Source organism: Gossypium hirsutum, chromosome D04 (genome assembly GCF_007990345.1).
Source record: "Gossypium hirsutum isolate 1008001.06 chromosome D04, Gossypium_hirsutum_v2.1, whole genome shotgun sequence".
Taxonomy (NCBI): domain Eukaryota; kingdom Viridiplantae; phylum Streptophyta; class Magnoliopsida; order Malvales; family Malvaceae; genus Gossypium; species Gossypium hirsutum.
Genome location: NC_053440.1, coordinates 56,136,698 through 56,155,778, shown reverse-complemented (window position 1 = coordinate 56,155,778; position 19,081 = coordinate 56,136,698). Strand labels below are relative to the sequence as shown.

The 19,081-nt window shown below is 30.0% G+C and overlaps 1 protein-coding gene across 1 annotated transcript; it reads right to left on the bottom strand.

The window, feature by feature from the left end:
- Window positions 1-6,548: 6,548 nt before the first annotated feature.
- Window positions 6,549-8,333, bottom strand: LOC107898692 (berberine bridge enzyme-like 18). The gene has a single exon (XM_016824211.2). It carries the CDS (start codon window positions 8,317-8,319, stop codon window positions 6,736-6,738), a length of 1,584 nt encoding a protein of 527 aa, XP_016679700.1. The 5' UTR covers window positions 8,320-8,333; the 3' UTR covers window positions 6,549-6,735.
- Between the last annotated feature and the right edge of the window lie 10,748 nt (window positions 8,334-19,081).

The following is a 19,081-nucleotide window of genomic DNA, read 5'->3' as shown; positions in this document are numbered from 1 at the left end:
GTCACACTTTGTTACCTTATTTATAGTTATGTTTGAGATGTTTTATATTTATAATTTCTTTTATTCTTTTCATATTTTAATTATTTCTGTAGTATATTTGCTAAAAAAACATGTTTTCTCATCTTTTTAAATTGAATTGAATTTTGTTTAGCTAAGTATAGGACAACTATTAGACTATAGACAATTTTTCTTTTTATTAAAATAAGATCATTTTTATTTTAGTCCCTTTAGTGTGTGTAAATATTACCTCAAAATAACGGTTGATTTGGGTAGCTTTATATTCTAGATTGAATTCCTCTTAATGTAAATCATCTTTTTCTACTAATTTTGCTAATTAAATATTGAAATACTGTGTTGCATATATATAACTATTTAATAGGGGCGATATGAAATCTATATATATATATATATTTATCACACCATCAACTATTCAATTAACTCATCATTGATATTGTTGAAGTACTTTCCCACATAAGAATTTAAGGGTGAGTGTTCGATTGAGTCAAGTGAAAAAATTTCGAATTAATTGAGTTGACGAGTCCTATTTTGTCACCCTAACTCGATTTGAAATTTTTTCGAATCAAATTGAGTGAAATTGTTCTAGTTAAATTAAAAAAAATTAAACAAGTCAAATTAAAATCTTGTTACAATATAACTAATTCCATGTCATAGCACATATTTTTGAAAATATTTTCAAAGCAAAATAATCAAAAAATTCTTTAGTATGATAAACTTGAATCATTAATTAACTTACATAGGTCCTCAAAATTATTATTTTAGAAATTTTTTACTTTTTTAAACTTTCTATATACATTTTTTTAGATTTTTTTTAAAATTTTTATAATTTTTTAAAAAATAAAAATTTTGGAATTTTTATAAATATTTTTATTTTGAATTTTTTTTGTAATTTTTGTTGAGAGAGAGGCCAATTTGTTTATTTTCAAACTTGGAAGGGACTAAAAGGGTAGTTACACCAATCTGTTATTCGAATTGTAAAATTCAACTCGTTTTGAACTTGAAACTCGAATTACATATTCGAATTAACTCAAATAATTCGAATAACCCGATTCGATCAACTCGAAGTTTAAAAATGAATTTGATTTTTTTTAAACGAATCGAATTTTACCCTTTTTATCATATAGTCATATCTTTTATTTTTGAAAAAGGGACAAAAGTCTAAGCCCCCAAACTTGGAATGGTAAAATAATACAATCCCCCTTCAAGACTCTGACTTTAGGGAACAGCAATTTAATTCATGCATTTGGTTTTTCCGATTTCGATGTGGGTTCATCCATTTTGACTTTGATTTCATTATTTAATTCGATCGGTCATCCATTTTTAAATATTAAAATTGAACCGATAAAAAAATAACTTTATTTATGTTATTTTAAAAAATATAATACATATATAATCATATAAACTCATCTTAAAATTAATTAATCAAAAAATTCAACTGAATCAAAGTGGATTCTATTTAATTAATTTTCTCAATTAAAGTGATCCAACCTACGAATTAAACCGATTGCTTGTCTTTATCCAACCATATAGGTAAAGTTGACCCAAAATTTAACTCACTTCCATTGCACTAACTCTCTTGGATTTACTAAATATAAAGTGAGAAACATAAATATAAATTTTAAATTTTGAAAAATTTAAATATCGAAAAAAAAAGAAATTATAAGAATGTATATACTTTTAATAATATCCAAAACAATAATAAAAATAATTAATTTAAACTGTTATGATTTTATGTTTATTTAAAAAGATATTTAAGTGATAAATAACCTCTAATTACATTTTTTTTCAATGATTTTTATAGAAAAAAATCAATTAAATGATTTTTTAAATTATTTGATATTCAAGGGATTAAAAATTATGTTGTTTTATAAAGTGAATTTTTAAGTGATGAATTAATTTTAATACTAAATTTATATAAAATAAATAAATTTATATGCTAAATTAATAAAAACTTAAATATTAAATATAATTATGTGGTTTGATAAAAGTGAATTTTAATTTTTTAAAAATTATTTATCTTTAATATAACATTTTAAATCTTTTTGGATAAAAGTAAAAAAATGGTATTTTAAATATTTCATTTTATTAAAAATATAATTTATTTCAAATATAATATTTTTAATAAAATAAAATTACTTAGCTTACCTACTACCTTATTTAACATTGAAATTTTTATTAAATAAAAAATTAAAATGTCAAAAAACTATTTTAGAATAATTATGCTTTAGGCAAAGAAATTGTTTAAAAGAGTTTTGATATTTTTGTTGTTCGCTAAACAATCTTTTGTTGGTATATGCATTTTTCTGAAGCATGTTTCACAATCTTCAGATTGGGTTTTCTCTTTTGTGATTAGTGGGGAATGTATTCTCTCAGATTTTATAGTTGATTTGTGGTGTTGGTGCGCGAGGGTAAAAATAAATTTATGAGAAGTTAACAAATATTTTAAGACGTGTATCAATGTTCTTTTTTTAAGGTTTAATTATTCGTATTCACCTATATTATGGTGTATAAAAGAATTATTGGCAGATAAATCTCGAGAATATAATGAAGCCCAATAGCTGTCGGGTTTTGTACTGATAGAAACAGTCCACTGAGCATTGAGTGAAGCATAACAAGAATATCAATTTGTTATAGAACAATCTAGAAAAATAAAATATGGTTGGAGAATAGAAAAAAAAAACTTTTGATGTGCTTTCTATTGTGTCTTACAAATGAAATTTCACTCCTATTTATAGGAGGTCTCATGTCTTTTTATAGGGATATAACTACCCCAAATGGATAGTCATATATTTAGCCATAAACATAATTATTCAATAGGGATCTACTCGAATAATTATAGCTCTTTATTATTAATTAATTGACAACTTTGGGAAATTTACCATTTTTCATTTGTAATTATTGGAACACTATATATTTTTAAAATGTTCCAACAATCTCCCCCATTTTCAAAATATTCTATATTTCGATAATCTTGGAAATAAATTGAATAAGTGAAGGTGTATTACAATTGAACCTTCACTTATTGAAAACATGTTAAAGTTAATCAAAATTGCATGGTAGACTATACTTTGAATCAGCTATTCAATTTAATTAACCGAACACATTTCACACAACGATTTCAACACCAGCCAATACATAGTATCCAGAGACATTATTATAGCCATGTATCTTAACCTCTTTTTATGAGTGTTATCAGAGCAAAGCGCTTGAGCTCCTAAAAGCGACCACACTTCCACTCATATAGGTAGATCCCATCAAAAGTATTTTCGTAATTATAACACTCCAACATATTTATGCTATGGTTCTATTAAGAGTATAATACTCATCCTTCCCTTTATCATTATAGATGCCTAGCACTTTTCCCTTGAAATGATATAATATATATTTTTTATAGTGCTAGCAGCCACATATTGATGATGTACTTTGTCTTATTGAACTCAAGACTTGACGTTATATCAAGCGTTGAGTTGAGTTTCTATCATTGGCGACTCAAATATTATAGGCTTGAACCTCATCTCTCAATTTCCAAAATTTCAACATAGTTATGTTAATTATCCATATCACATGGTGAAACTTTATAATATTTATTTATGTCTTGAAAATTTAGAAGGCCAACATCCCCACCATGTTCAGTTACTCATTCTTTTCGCAAAAAAATGCTATCAAGGATATCCTTTTTACTATTGTCAAATTATAGTGATCACTTTATCTTTTCTTATCATATTTGACTATTTTATTTATTTCTTAATATTCAAGAAATTAATTTCACAATAACCAAATATATGAAACCATAAATCATGTATTTTTCACCAAGTAAGTTGTTGTTAACAGGCCATAAATCTCTTGGTGAAACTGGACAACATATTTGTTATTTGTTATAGTTTATTTTCAAAATCAGTAGATGACTTTAATTTTTTTTCATTCATAGTCAAATAACATTATTTTTCTCAACACACCTTATATATACAAGGGTGTAACATATATAGTCACACTAAAATACCACCAATTGTCCAGTCAACTATAAAATCATACATTTATTCACCATGGGCATTATCAATTATTTTCTGACTATGATCAAAATCAGGTCCATCACCTAAATGGGTCAAATGGCATTCATATTGTTATTTAATACTCATGATATTTTTTATTCGTGACTTTCAAAGTGAATTTTGAAATTTACTACATCTCAAATTTTTTAGAATCGTGAGACCATGTATAATATCCAAGCCATGTACAAAAACCATATGCACAATATCATCTCGATTTTAAATTTATGATTATCACATTATATATTCTCACTAGAAAATTTTATATCAGAATAATGATATTATTATATAAGCCAAATTTTCCACTATTCTACATTGATTAGAAAAATTAACCATACATATGCATATAACTTAATTCTTTTCTAGTCAAAATCACTTCTAGTCCAAACTTTATGATATACAATAAAAAATGTACAATCATATATAAAACTCTTTTAGCTTAAGGTTATTTAATAAAAACAACAACTAAAATCATTTATATTATACGATCATCTACAAACTTTCATTTTTAACAATGAAAATGATGTCTCATCTATATTATCCAAATGTTGGTTACTAATATCATTATTTAAATAAATAAATAATATCATATCATATCTCAAATTGAATATCATTAAAAAGAAATAATATTTTTGTACTAAAAATTTCACTCAGAAATTGGATGGAATGAATTAAATTAATTCAACTCCAACCAAACAACTCTATATAATGTACCAATAAGTACACAAGTGCCTTTTGACAAGTCATAACTTTTCATGTATGAAAGTTTACAAAATAGACATGGTTATTTGGATTTCAAATCATCGAACAAACATGTGTTTTTGGCTTAAGGCACCAACTGAAACATTATTTCTTTGCATTGCTTAAAATTTCATTAACTTCTTTCTTTCTCTTTTTCATGATTGTAAAAATATATGCATGTCATATATATTATATATTTATGTACCAATCAGAATCATGCATCTAAAAAAGTCATGCATACAATGAACTAGCATTTGATTTTTTGCAAACACTTTGTCTTAATGTGACCTAACTTCTTGCAGTAGCCACATGTTTTGTCTCGATTCCTTGACTTTGATTCTTTCTTGCATCTTGCAACCAAAACCGAGGCTTGCTCATTTGACTTGCTATCCGAATCAAACTCATTGTCAAGTCTGTCTTTGCCCAACAAGTTTCCTTTTGCTTCCTCGAACGAGAGTTTATCCCTACTATAAATCAAGGTCTCCTTGAAAGACTTATACGAAAGGGGCAAAGAGCACAATAATAGCATAGTCTGATCTTCATCATCTATATTAAACTCGATGTTTTTAAGATCATTCAAGAGAGTAACAAATTGACTAATGTGACCCTTAAGGTACTCACCTTCGGCTATACGAAACGTGTAAAGGTGTTGTTTCAACACCAATCGATCTGCTAGAAACTTGGTCATGTATAGGGTTTCTAACTTACTCCATATATAAGGCTGCTATCGTTTTCTCTGTAAACATCTCCTGCAACATATTGTTTGTGAGGCACAACTGAATTGTTGACAAAGTCTTCTTATCAAGCTTATCCCATTCTAACTGATTCATATTTGCAGGCTTTTTCCCTGTAATGACCTTTTTCAGGCCATACTGAACCAAAATAACTATCATCCATACTTGCCATAAACTGAAATTTGTGATGCCATCGAACTTCTCGATATTATATCTCATTGTCATCCCTGAACGAATTGATTGCGAAAAATGAACTAAGCTCTAATGCCAGTTTATTGTGGATCAATACGCAACAAAAAAGAGAAAAATAAAATTGGATACACAAATATTTACATGGAAAAATCCCTTTGGAGATGATAAAAAAACCACAGGCAAATAGGCTTTACTTAATGAGCAAATAAACGAAGAGTACAAGATGGAGATAACCAAAACAGAAAATCCTGAATCCTAAAAAATAAAGTTCTCTGGCTAAAATAAGAAATTCCCTTAAACTCTTTCAAAAACTCTCTTAATCTTCTCTTAATCTTAATGTGATGAAGATGTCGATTCTAGGGTTACTAAAGTCCTTATATAGGTTGAAATTAGTGTTAATATCTGACTAAAATATCTCTAAAATAATCTAAGTTTGACTGGAAAAGGTAGCAGAGTTTAACTGGGAAACGAAACCTGATTTATGTGGGAACACGTCACCATGTCACAATGTCCTGAATCATCTCACCATGATGTCGTTCGTTGTCGTGACACTGTGTCGTTGTGACGTCGGAAACCTCCTCGTTATGATGTCATCGTCTGTTGGGCATGTTACGTTTTTGAAGTCCTCGTGTCGCAATAAGGGTAACAGTAAGTGCCTAAAAGGTCCGAAAATGCCAGGCATACCCACACCTATTATCTTATTCAACTTCTTTTTCTTATTGAAATTTTTATTGAATAAAAAATTAAAATGACAAACCATGTGATCCAATCCCTGTAATGCAGGGACCTTTCAAGTATAATCACCGCACAAAAACTATTTTAGAATAAAGATAAATTTATAATTTAATTAATACATTATGCACTAAATTATTCATCATGACATATATAGTGACAAAGAAACAATTTATTTTACAATATAGTATTACTTTTCACCCAAATATTATTTCATTTAAAAAAAAACTCTAAAATCTTCAACCCTGACGAGCTTTCTTCTTTCATAGAGATCAAAGAGGAGGGATACTTTGCTCGTTTCTAAAGAAATTCATTGGATCAACCTTGGTCTTTATTTGCACCAATCTTTTGAAGTTATTCTTGAAATATTTAAGACCCCAAACGCTAGCTTGTTCGTAACTTGTGTAACCAATAATGTTGTTAGTTCCAAGATCTAGATCCTTGTAATTATAATATGCTTCTCTCGGAGACTTGGAAGCATAACTGGCCATATAACTGTAGAGTCTTCGGATCCAGTTTATGTACGTTCCCGCATCTGCTTCATTTGTCCATTGGACAATGTAAGTGGATTCGAACAAGATGCCTGCTCTATGTGGGTAAGGTAATTCATTTTCCCGGATTTCATCCATTCTGCCTCCGAAAGCCTCTATCATCGTTATAGCAAAGTCAGCTTCTTCCTCAAGAAACATGTTCATGAACCCTTCGATTCCAGTTTCAGACATCGGTTCCCTGACGAAGTCCGTTTTTTCTTTGACGCTTGATACTGGAAGAGCATGTCTATTAAGCAAAATATCCACGGGTTGAATTGGAAGTCCTCCAAAGTAAAGAATAGATTGAACCCAACTCATTTGGGTACAATTCTCTTTGGCAAGTCCTAGCTCTGGAAACTCGTTTTGGATCAATGGAATCAACTCATCAACCCCACCAAGTAACATGCCCCTAAAACTAGCTTCAACTGTTTTCTTCCCTACTTGACTGGAATTCACCTTCATTACCCAAACAGTCGTAAATAAATCCTTGGGTAACTTGTGAGCAATGTATTGCCATCGATGGAAGATTTTGGTTGCATTTTGTTCCAAGTTCTTGTTAACTGTAAACACAGTTACAACCGGTGGAACAGGGACTAACTTTACTTTCCAAGCAAGAACAACCCCAAAGGTATTCCCTCCACCTCCTCGGATAGCCCAAAACAAATCTTCACCCATGGATTTTCGACGAAGAACCCTTCCATTAGCATCAACCAATTTAGCATCAATTACATGATCAACAGCAAGACCATATTTACGGCCCAATACGCCAAATCCACCCCCACTTAAATGCCCACCAATGCCTATAGTGTGGCAAATACCAGCAGGAAAGCCGAGCGTCTGCGTCTTCGAAGCAATCCCATAATATAATTCACCTGTAGTTGCACCAGATTGAACCCAGGCAACTTCATTTTCTGTGTCAACTTTAACCTCTCGAAAGTTGACCAAATCAAGGATGACAAATGGAACTTGAGAAACATAAGAAACACCCTCAACATCATGACCACCACTTCGAATCCTAAGTTGGAAGCCATGGTTTTTGGAACAATAAATTGTTGATTGGACATGGGATGTTTTGCGTGGTGTAATAATGGCATAGGGTTTAGGGGTGGTTGGTGTAGAGAACCTAGCATTATGAATAGAAGCATTCAAAACCGATGAATAGGAGGGATTATTTTGGGTGTAAATAACTTTAGAAATGGTAGAAGAGTTTGATATACGAAGAGAAAGGCAATGAAGGAAATCTCCATAAGAATGAGCTAAAGTTGCCCCATTCAATGACAATGTGACAATAAGAAATGGGAGCACAGAATGTTGAAGGAACTTCATGTTCTTAAGTTGGTTGTGAGTATGGAAATGTGTTACACTTATTTATAACTATGTTGGAGAAGTTTTATATTCATTATTCCATTTACTTTGTCAAAGTCCACTCCTAGGGAAAACAAAATGCTCTAAACACCGTGTTTAGCATGGAAGTTTAATTTAAAAAGGCAGATAATTGAATTTCAAGTTTGACCTTTTGTATAAACAAATTAAGTTTGACCTCTTTTCTAGAAGGGCATTAGGAAAATCGGGAGTTTTTATGGATAAAAAATCATAAATTAGGGACTTATTTAAACAAAATGTAATAATTTAAGGGTTTGTCCAAGTATATTCGGGTAGTTGGAATGTATAGCATGCAAGTATATAAAATCTATTAAAATTTCATAATTGCATGTTTCTTTATTTTGGATTTCACCAAATCGTTTCGAGTTTTATTATAAATAATGAGGAAACGTTTGGTTAGATGGAAGGTCGCACTCCACCAATTTTATATGATGATAATTAAAGATATGATAATAACGTAACATATAATAATTATTATTTTTTATAACTTAGGTTGAATTTCTTTTTTGATACATTCAACAAAGAATTTAAAGTTTTAGACATTATTTTTGAATTTTTTTTTTGTGAATTATGATAACAGGGTAAAACTCGAATAAGCAACACGACTAGCATGACTTAAACCCAAGCCACATCTGGGGTATTAATAACCTAAGTTTTATTAGAATATTTCTTTCTTGGTTTTAATATTACCCTTATTTTTAGGGTTAGTGGATATTATTATCATTATTTTCGTCAAAATTGGGGGCCGCCACAGCTACTTTATTAGGTTTTAATAATAATAGACGTTAAGGAGAGGGGCGCACCCGAAGAGACCATGGCCATTGTTATTTGAGTTTTATTTTATGGTTCGACTAAAATCGATAAAAAAGATAGATAGGATCATCTCTTAATATCGTTTCAAAGAGGGTCATTGTTTGATGTTTGAAATAATATAGAGTTGGTAAAAACATTTTAATCCGTAATCGGGATGGTTTGATTGGTCCGCACCGGAGTCGGATTTTTATAGATCACAAAGTGGTTAAAAAATTAAATCGTACCAAGCTATGTAATCCAATAAAATTTACACATTAATAAACCATAAAATTCTATTAAAAGAACCTATATAAACCATATTAAAATAATCTTGTACATCTTTTTATTTTATTTTATTAAAAGGTTTGTTGAGTTTGAGAATTATCTTCGTGTTTAGGTATCTTTAGGATTAATATATATTTGTATATATTTAATAAATTAATAAATTGTAATATTAAGCAATTACCTTTAATGAAAAAAATATTATTAAGCAACTTGTATAGACCTGGCCTAGTCTGAAGGTCTGCCCAAAATGTAGGAGGGTTTATGTAAAAATATAGGCTCAAAAAATGAGTTTGGAAAAAAAAATAAGGCCCGTTTAAAAAATAGGTCGGGTCTCAAGTAATACTTTTTTTGCGCGAGCCAACCCGGCCCGAATATGCAAAAAAAACAAAGAAAACGGTTATTTTTTTACTATTTTGTTGCTATTTTATTGTTTTTTTCTTACTGTTCTTCTGTTATTTTGTTATTATTTTTTTCACAATTTTACTACCATTTCACTATTATATTGTTACTATTTTGTTGTTATTGTATAACTCTTGTTTTGTTGTTAATTTTGTTACTATTTTAGAGTCATTTTCTTGTTAAATTGCAACTATATTAGTGTTATTTAAGTATACATATTCTTTTTAAATTTATTTTCAATGTGTTGGGAAATATTTATCTTAATTTTTTTTTGTATTTTGGATGTATTATATATATTTTTAAAAATTTAATACGAGCAAGTCGGGTCGGGCTTAGATAAAATTTTAGGCCTATTTTTCGAGTCCGTGCCTAACAAACGGGCCTACAATTTTGATTGGACCCGACCCGACCCATGAACACCTCTATACGTATAATATTAAAATAAATAAAAAAATGTTTCTTCATCAAATAAAAAAGTATAACGCATATATTGTAACTCATGTACTCATCTTTTTTGAGTAAACTACATCATTAGTCACTAAATTATGGTTAAGTTTTCGCTTTGGCCGTTTAATTAAAAAAGTTATAATTTGGTCACTAAATTATTTGAAAGTTTTCATTTAAGTCACTAAACTATTCAAAATTTTTTATTTAAGTCACTATTTTTTAAAAAAAAAGTTTTGCTAGTGAGCTTTAAACGACGATTTGACAATTAGCACAGTAGATCAGTACACATCAATGAGTAGAAGAACATACTTTAGATCTAAGTTGATCTGACAATCAATGTTAGAGATCGAAGACAAAAGTTGTTTGAATTTTGATTCGTAGATTCGTGATATCCAAAATTGTTTCATGAAAAAAATGCATTGTAGAAGAGAAGGGGAAAGAGAGCTTTCAATTGGTATAGGTAGTGCAAACGGAGAAAGCCATATAATATTGATTTAAATAATTTAGAGACTTAAATGAAAAATTTTGAATAATTTAGTGACTAATGGTGTAATTTACCCTTATTTTTTTATTAAATATGATGAAATGTTATTAGTATAATGTTTAAAGTGTAAAATAATTATAATTATTTTATTTAAAGACATAGGGGGTTAGGTAAGAGAATTAATACCCCTTTTTTTTCAATTGGTTAAATTGATATGTTAGTCCTTCCTCAAAAATTATAATTTAATTTAAGTTTTTTTAATATAAAATTTATGCTTTAGCCCCTCTCAATTTTCTTATTTTTATTTTGTGCCCCTAACACAAAAGTTTGGCTTCGCAATTTAACATTTGTATTTTTAATATGATTATTTAAAAATGGGTAAATTACACCATTAGTCACCAAATTATGAATAAGTCTTCGTTTTGGTCACTTGACTAAAAAAAGTTACCATTTGGTAGCTAAAGTTTTCGAAATTGTTTTTTGGTCATCCAATTGTTAAGAGTCACTTTTTTAGTTGGTAATAACAATTTTAGTTCTTAGCTTTTATATTTTCTTTCAATTTGGCCCTATTTTATATATAAATTATAAAAAAAGCTCAAAATTATTAAAAATAAAACAAAACCAAAAAAAAGTTAGATCATTAAAAGTTTCTTCAATATTTCTCAGAACCAAATTAGTAATATCTTCAAGTCAAGTTCTATACCCTTGTAGAACACCTAGAACTGATATTATAGAAGGTTGGGAAATTGGCTTTGATGCCATTTTTTTAGCAAAAATATACAAAATATACCACAAAAATTCCTTTTCCAGACTCAATTCAAATTTTTAATCTTTTAAATTATTTTTTAAAACCCAAATTGTAAAAAAAAAACTTATATTCTGATTTTTTTCTTTTCTTATAGCGAAAAAGCTATGTCAAAAAACAGAAGAGTTAAAAATAGAGAACCAATAATTTCGGGTAATGTTTTTGTTTTTATAATATTTTTAAAGAATAGGCATTGGATATTCCTATACAAATAATACATAGAGAAAATTAGGAGGATTTAAAAATAATTTTCCCTTATTTTATCTATTTTTAAATTTTTTATCTACAAAATTTTTACTATATCAATTAGAAAAAGTGCTACTTAATAATAATCGAGTGATAAGAAAGAAAACAATTTAAAAAACTTTAGTGATAAAATTGTAATAATTTTAATTAAATGACCAAAACGAAAACTTACACATAATTTAATGACTAATTATGTAATTTACCAAAATGAATTGAAGTTGCAGTCAATGTACTCTACTTAATAATTTAGTGAGTGGTTGTGAACTTAACCATTGGAATATATGACTTGTATTAATTATTAATTAATTAATTAATTAATTAATTAATTAGTCCTTTCTATTTGATAGAAACGTGAAACAAACCCCCTTTAGATAGTAAGTACGACAAAGACAATTACATAAAATTCAGATAAAAATAGTCAAAGGAAAATTACGATGGAGTCAACGGTTTTATTTATTTTTGAAAGAATTTAAATTGATATTTGCAGGTAAATTGAGCCGTGACGATTATTCTAGGCACTGGTGAAGAACAATGAATAACACATGATATATTTGCATGGTTCTTTTTTTTTTTTTTGTCTGCGAGGTATTGTCTAGAAAAATAATTTATTATCTTAACACTTCATACAATAAATGATTATCAGCTCTAACACTCGCTAGATTATAATCTCGTTTTTGTACTTAATATCTATATCACTTTCGTCTAAGTAGGACAGAAAACAAGTAGCACACTTGATTTGTCACTTAATGCACTCATAGAAAACGTTCTTCAATAATCAATTCATTACATCATCTATACAAGTCTCCTCAATATGTAAGGAATTGAGATTAGTTGACTTAATAGATCAATTACAACCAGTCTTCTCATTAAAACAACAAGATAATTAGCTCTAAGAGTATCTTCAATAAGTGCAGGATAAGTCTTGAACCTTTAGGATATAATTCCAAGTTTAATCGATCCAATTTCTTCAAAATAGAGAAATCAATTTCCTTAATCCAATCCAAGCTCGATGAGTCCAAACAGTGCAAAAAAAAAAGCCAAAAGGCTTTCTAATGAACATCAACGTCCACAACTTCTTTTGGGTAAGAAAACTAATCCCTTTTTTTTCTATTCCTTTAAAATTGTTTCTGGATTAATTGCCTTTGTTGGCACATTTGAAGGCAAGAATCCTATCTTTACTCATGGCTTGACTTCTAATTGTACTTAAATTGTGCTTGTCAAAAGTATGGTATCTTTATATGCTAGTGCAAACTTTCCATCAACCTTGCTCTTGTTGTTTAAAATATTGGTCCATTTTTTAGCTCTATTAAGAAGTCTTGCTCCAAATATCTATCTCCTTCAAGAATACCAATATCATTCTTAAAATTGTAATCCCACTCTGAAGCATCAATTGCATTTTAAGATTACAAACAATTATCGAGTTCCTCCTTGAATCTCTACTCCAAAGTTGTTATCCCCTTGCCCTTTAATAATACAAAAACGCCACTTTCCAATTACTAGCTCCACTTCCTCTAGATTGAGATGTAAGCTTCAACTTCCCTTTCTTTATTCCAACTTGAGGTTAATGGCTCTGTGAATATATTGTAGCATCCGCTTGATTTGTTCTAACGTACAAATTGAGTTTGAACATTCCTTCAGAAAAAATACCACCATATTCCTTGCCTTCCATGTTCCACATAGAATGCACATGAAAATTGAGGAAAAATCTATTGCTTCCTTGTACTCCATATCATTCTCATTGAAAAATCCATTCCCTAATTGAGTTCAACAAGACATGTTGGATTCAATCAAAGAGATAAATTCCAAACTAGATAGCCCGCACAAAGTCACAATGGACAAAGAGGTGTAATTTTCTCTAATTTGTGAACATGATATTTAATATGTTTCTTTCTGTTGTGACTATATGAATGTAGGTTATGTAACAAGCCCAATCTACCCGGGCCCGCATGCGAAAAAATAAAGGCCCAATTTTTTACAAACCCAATACCCAAACAGCCCATAGACCCAACAAACTAAACCTAGCCCACAAAAAAAATAGCAGAAACCCTAAGAGCCTCTCTGCCATCGCCGCAAGCCGCAACCACCCCCTACTTGCACGCCGCTCCCACGCCCAGCAGTCCCCCTTGCACTCCGCAGATCGCGCCGCCCGCCGCGAATCTCGCACACGCCTCCAAGCACGCACCTGCGAACAACCCAAAAAAGCAACAAACAGGAACAAATAGCAACGAAAAAGAAGGAAAATAACAGATTTCGAATAGAGAATAGTTTTTTTTCTTCTTCTTTCTATTATTTTTAGGCTATAAAAGCCATATTCCATGTACTCAAAAAGGGGGTAGACACGGAGATATACGAGAAACAGAAAAAGAAATACAGAGAAAATTTATTTTTCGAAGGTTTTTTACTTTGTTCATCGTTTCTTTTTGTATGTATGTATATTAATTTTCCTTTTATTTTCGTTTTATTTTACCTAAAACAACAAAAGAAAAGAAGGGAAAAGACTTACCTTTAGCCGAAACCGTCGAATCGGTCCCCCCTCCATTGTGATCGGAGGTCGGGGCGTCGTCGGAGGCCATGGAATGGCTTGAGCAGCGGCGGCGGCATGGAAAAAAAACCCTAGTAGAGGGTTTCTCTGCTATTGCTTTTAAAAAAGGGAAAAAGTGAATTTTGGTAAAAATTTTGGCCTTTTATGAGTAGAGGAAACGGTGCCGTTTAGCCCCAGTATAACCCGCGCGGTGACCCGACCCGGAGGGGGAGGATCTACGCGTTGGGCTTTAAGGGGTAAATTGCGCATTGAGGCCCTCTTGTTTGTGGCGCGTTGCAATCAAACCTGCTTTGCTTCTTTTTAAATTAAGCCGCATTTTTTAATTGTTTTTCAATTTAGCCCATTGCTGCGCAACGTTTTTGAAGGGAGGGAATAATTTCCCTTTTGGTCCTCCGCACTTGCGCGCGCATTCAATGTGGTCAGGTTTTCAGATTTATTTCGAATTTAGCTTTTTTTCCCTTTTTTTTCAATTTAACCCTTTTTTATTTTATTCATTTTTAAAAAAATTATGTTATACTATGACTTTTTTACTATTATTATTATTATTATTATTATTATATAGTATTGTTATACTTACATATATACGCATATGTATGCTAATAGATATATATTTTTTAAATGTTTTTTAATACATATACATATTTTTTTTATATTTTGCTATTATTTCATTTTCTTAGTTTCTATATACATATATACGTATGTACATTTATACTTTTATAATATTTATACATTTTTCATATTTTATAATCAAAATTATTGTAAATAGATTTTCCGTTCTTTATATACATATATACACATATTTTCAAATTTACTTGTATATTGTGCTGGTGTTTACATATTTTGTAAATACATGTACATATATATTTTAAATTAAAATATTTGCTTCATATTGTACATTAATTTTTAACATACCCTTTGGAAATAAATTTTGTTTTTTTCGATAAATCAAAACCATTTTTTCTTGATTCAAGGTTTATTTTGAATAAAAACAATATTCGAAGTTTGGGATTTTCGAGGAAATTGAGCCCTAACGTATTGGGTTCCGATTTTCTTTGTTAATCTTAAATAACCGAGGATATTCTTTATTCAAAATGCATGAGTATAAAAATCATTTTTGGGAACTTAACTTGTTGTGCCCTAACGCATTGGGTGTGGCATGTTACTTTCTCAAAATGAAGATTTTCACACAAAATAAAAGTGATATTCAAAATTCGGGGATTATGAGGATTGTACCCTAACGTATTGGGACTCGATTTCTTTACATGACTTGAACAATTGATTATCCTTTTTCAAATTTCATCATTTGAGTTTATTTTAAAATCTTTTTGACCTTCGACACTAAGACATTAAATGATCAATTTGGTACCGATTTTGGGCGTCACGAGGGTGCTAACCCTTCCTCGTGCGTAACCGACTCCCGAACTCGTTTTCTCAAAATTCGTAGACCAAAATATTTTTTTAAGATGAGCCGATCACACCTTAATAAAGGATCGGTGGCGACTCCAGTTTTATTTTTAAAGTCGACAACTAAAATTTTTGTTTTCAAAAAGGTGGTTTCGACAGGTTATATTTGATGAGGTGCACTATGTGAATGATGTTGAAAGATGAGGTGCACATTTGTTTTGTTATTGTAAGAATATCTTTAACATTGTAACTTTTAACATTATTGTAAGAATATTTTGAATTATACTTCAGTTATCAATTTATGTCATATATATTTCGTTGAATTTGAATTATCATTTAGATTTACTATTTTTTGTTGGATTTCATGTTACAGGAAGGGTTGTATATGGATGAAAATTGAATGTTACAAATCTGCCAAAGTTAGTGGCATTTTTTCATAAACGCCACTAAAAAACGGTATTTATAGCAGCGTTTGTGATAAAAGCGTCGCTAAAGGTCATGTCTTTAGCGGCGTTTGTGATAAAAGCGCCGCTAAAGGTCATGTTCTTTAGCGGAGTTTGTGATAAAAGCAACGCTAAAGATCATGACCTTTAGCGGCGTTTGTGGGTAAAGCACCGCTAAATGTCATGTTCTATAGTGGCACTTTTTTCACACAAACGCCACAAAATTTAGCGGCGCTTCTATAGGCCTAAAAAAACGCCGCTAAAAGCCTATTTTGCTGCAGTGCCACCATGTTGACATATGAATTATTCAAGTTCATTATGTCTATTATTATGTATGATTTATCAATTTATTATGTCTCTCTTGCACTTCCTAAGCCTATCTCTCTTAGATACCTCGAAAGCCGTTAATCCTCCTCTAAGGAGTCTGTAGGCCCCCTCAAATTCTTTTATCAGTTCCATTGGCATCCAAAACATTGGTCTCTAAAGTCTTTTCCACTTATTCATCAACTCACTTTGAAGTTTCCTCTATACAAGGAGTTCATAAAGCCTCTTTTAGGCCTTCCGTTGCCCTTTCTAAGCTCCTAGGTCACACCCTAAACCTATGTAACTTTTATCCTTAAACTCTAAACCTTAAAACCCTAAACCCTAAATACGCCCCAAACCTTAAATGAAAAGTGGCTTAAGCTTGTTTGGCCACAAAATTTCCCCTGTATTTTTTCACCTGTCAAGCTTCAGTGTCACGACACCCTCATCAGTTGACTTCAGAGGTTGTTTGGGAGCTTCAATGTCGCGACCATGATCTTCTGGTGTCGTGACTTGGCACTCAAGCGACCTAGTTTACTCACTTTGGTGTATGAACTCGAGGTTGCAACATTGGTGACTTAGCATTGCAACCATGAAAATGGGTGTCACGACATCACTCCATTAATGTCGTGACTTCGAAGATAGGCCACTTAATTGCACATTGCTAAAGTCCAACTCCTTGAGTGGTGATGGAGGCATTGGTGTCACGATCTTGGCCACAGTGGATGCTTTTCTTCATATTTTCTCCTCAACCATATTCCTGCACAAGCTCAATTTAACCATTTAACTGTTGGACTCTGGTGCCTTAAGTGTAGTATTTTCGTCTATATACACTTGTAATTTTCTCAAACGGGGCACTTTTTGTTGCACTTTTGAAATGAATAATGCAAGAAATCACTCAAGAGAAGAAAAAACCATAAAAAAATATTTTCAAGATACATCCTGCACACTATATATATCAACCTTACTATATTAATACATCATTCCAGTTATAAAATAAACTTAGTACAATTCTAGCCTAGCATTTAAAACAAATTCTAGAACAAATTTAGTACAACTCTAACCTAACAGTTGCAGCCTAACATTTAAAACAAACTTAGCTTTGTAATAGAATCACCACTATTGAAGTCACTAGGTTCCAAATTATCTCTAAAACTAATACTCATTTCTTTTTAACATTATTGTTTTTCTCTTTCACATCACATATATATCGTACTGTATATATATATTTATCTTTAAACTATAAGCCTTTTCTCGTGAATTTCTCCAAATAAAGAAGAGATTATAAAAATATCGAGTAAATTGAAACTTATTTATAATATAAGTGTGAGCTGTGAGAGTATTCTTCAGTTAATGTGAAATTTAGGACACTTTTATTTCTCTAAAAACATAAAATGATTTTTTGAAATTTATTATTAACATATAAATACAACTAATAGATAATGAAAAGTTTGAAAACTCTAATTTAATTAATAATGAACAATTAAATACCAAAATAAAAAAAAGCCTTAAAAATTACATACAAGAAAAAGAGACATCACCACTTGTTATCATTATGTGCTTTTGTATATTGTTATATTAAATATATATATATATATATATATATGATTAGATATCCAAGATAATGGCAAGAAAGATCCCTATACTTTGTGGTTTGTTTTAATATGGTACCTACAATTTTAAAATGCCCAAACGTGCTTTATTTTTGTTAACCAACAAAAGTAAAGTTAAGTTAAGGAGTTGACAAGTATCTTATAAAAGTATAGGGAAATATTAAAAAAAGGGATAAATCCCAAAATTAAACATGAACTATGGTTTAATGTACAATTTTATACCTAAAATCTTGATTTGGTCCAATTTTTGTAAATTATTAATACAATTATTGATATAACATCATTTTATATTTATATATTGCATACATAAATAATTATATTTATCCAATATAAAAATAAATTGATGTATTTATTTTTCAAAATGTGTATGATTAAATCAAAATTATGATTTCAAGTATACATTTGAATCGCAATTAGAGTTTTGTGTGTATAATTGCATCAAATTAAAGTTCATGTATACAATTACACATTAAATCAAAGTTAATATATAATTTTGAGATTTATCCCAAAAAAAACACATGACATTTTTTGAAACTACTTGCGAAATAAAAAAATTGTAGTGCCAGTATACCAAATAATAACTCTTATTTTATTACCCTCCATTTTTATAACCAAGATAAACTAAACCCAAATTAACAGAGTTACCTAATACACTCAAACCTAATCACTTCCACAATCACTAGTTGAAGACATACAATCAAACTGAAGAACATCAAGCAGAACTCCAAATATCATCATGAGACAATGAGCAAACCTATTTTCATCACCACAAAAAGAAATACAAGACTAGTTTTGATTGGAGAAATTAAAAACTTTCATAACTTTTGTCTTAACTTGAATAACTTTTAATTGATTAATTTTTATAATGTCCATTGAGAATGATGATATTCCTAACCCACCAATAGCCCATTGAAACATAAGCAAGCTTTGCCCTTCTTGTTA

Coding starts and splice junctions, on each gene's coding strand:
- LOC107898692 (XM_016824211.2), bottom strand. CDS start 8,319: ATGAAGTTCCTTCAACATTCTGTGCTCCCATTTCTTATTGTCACATTG.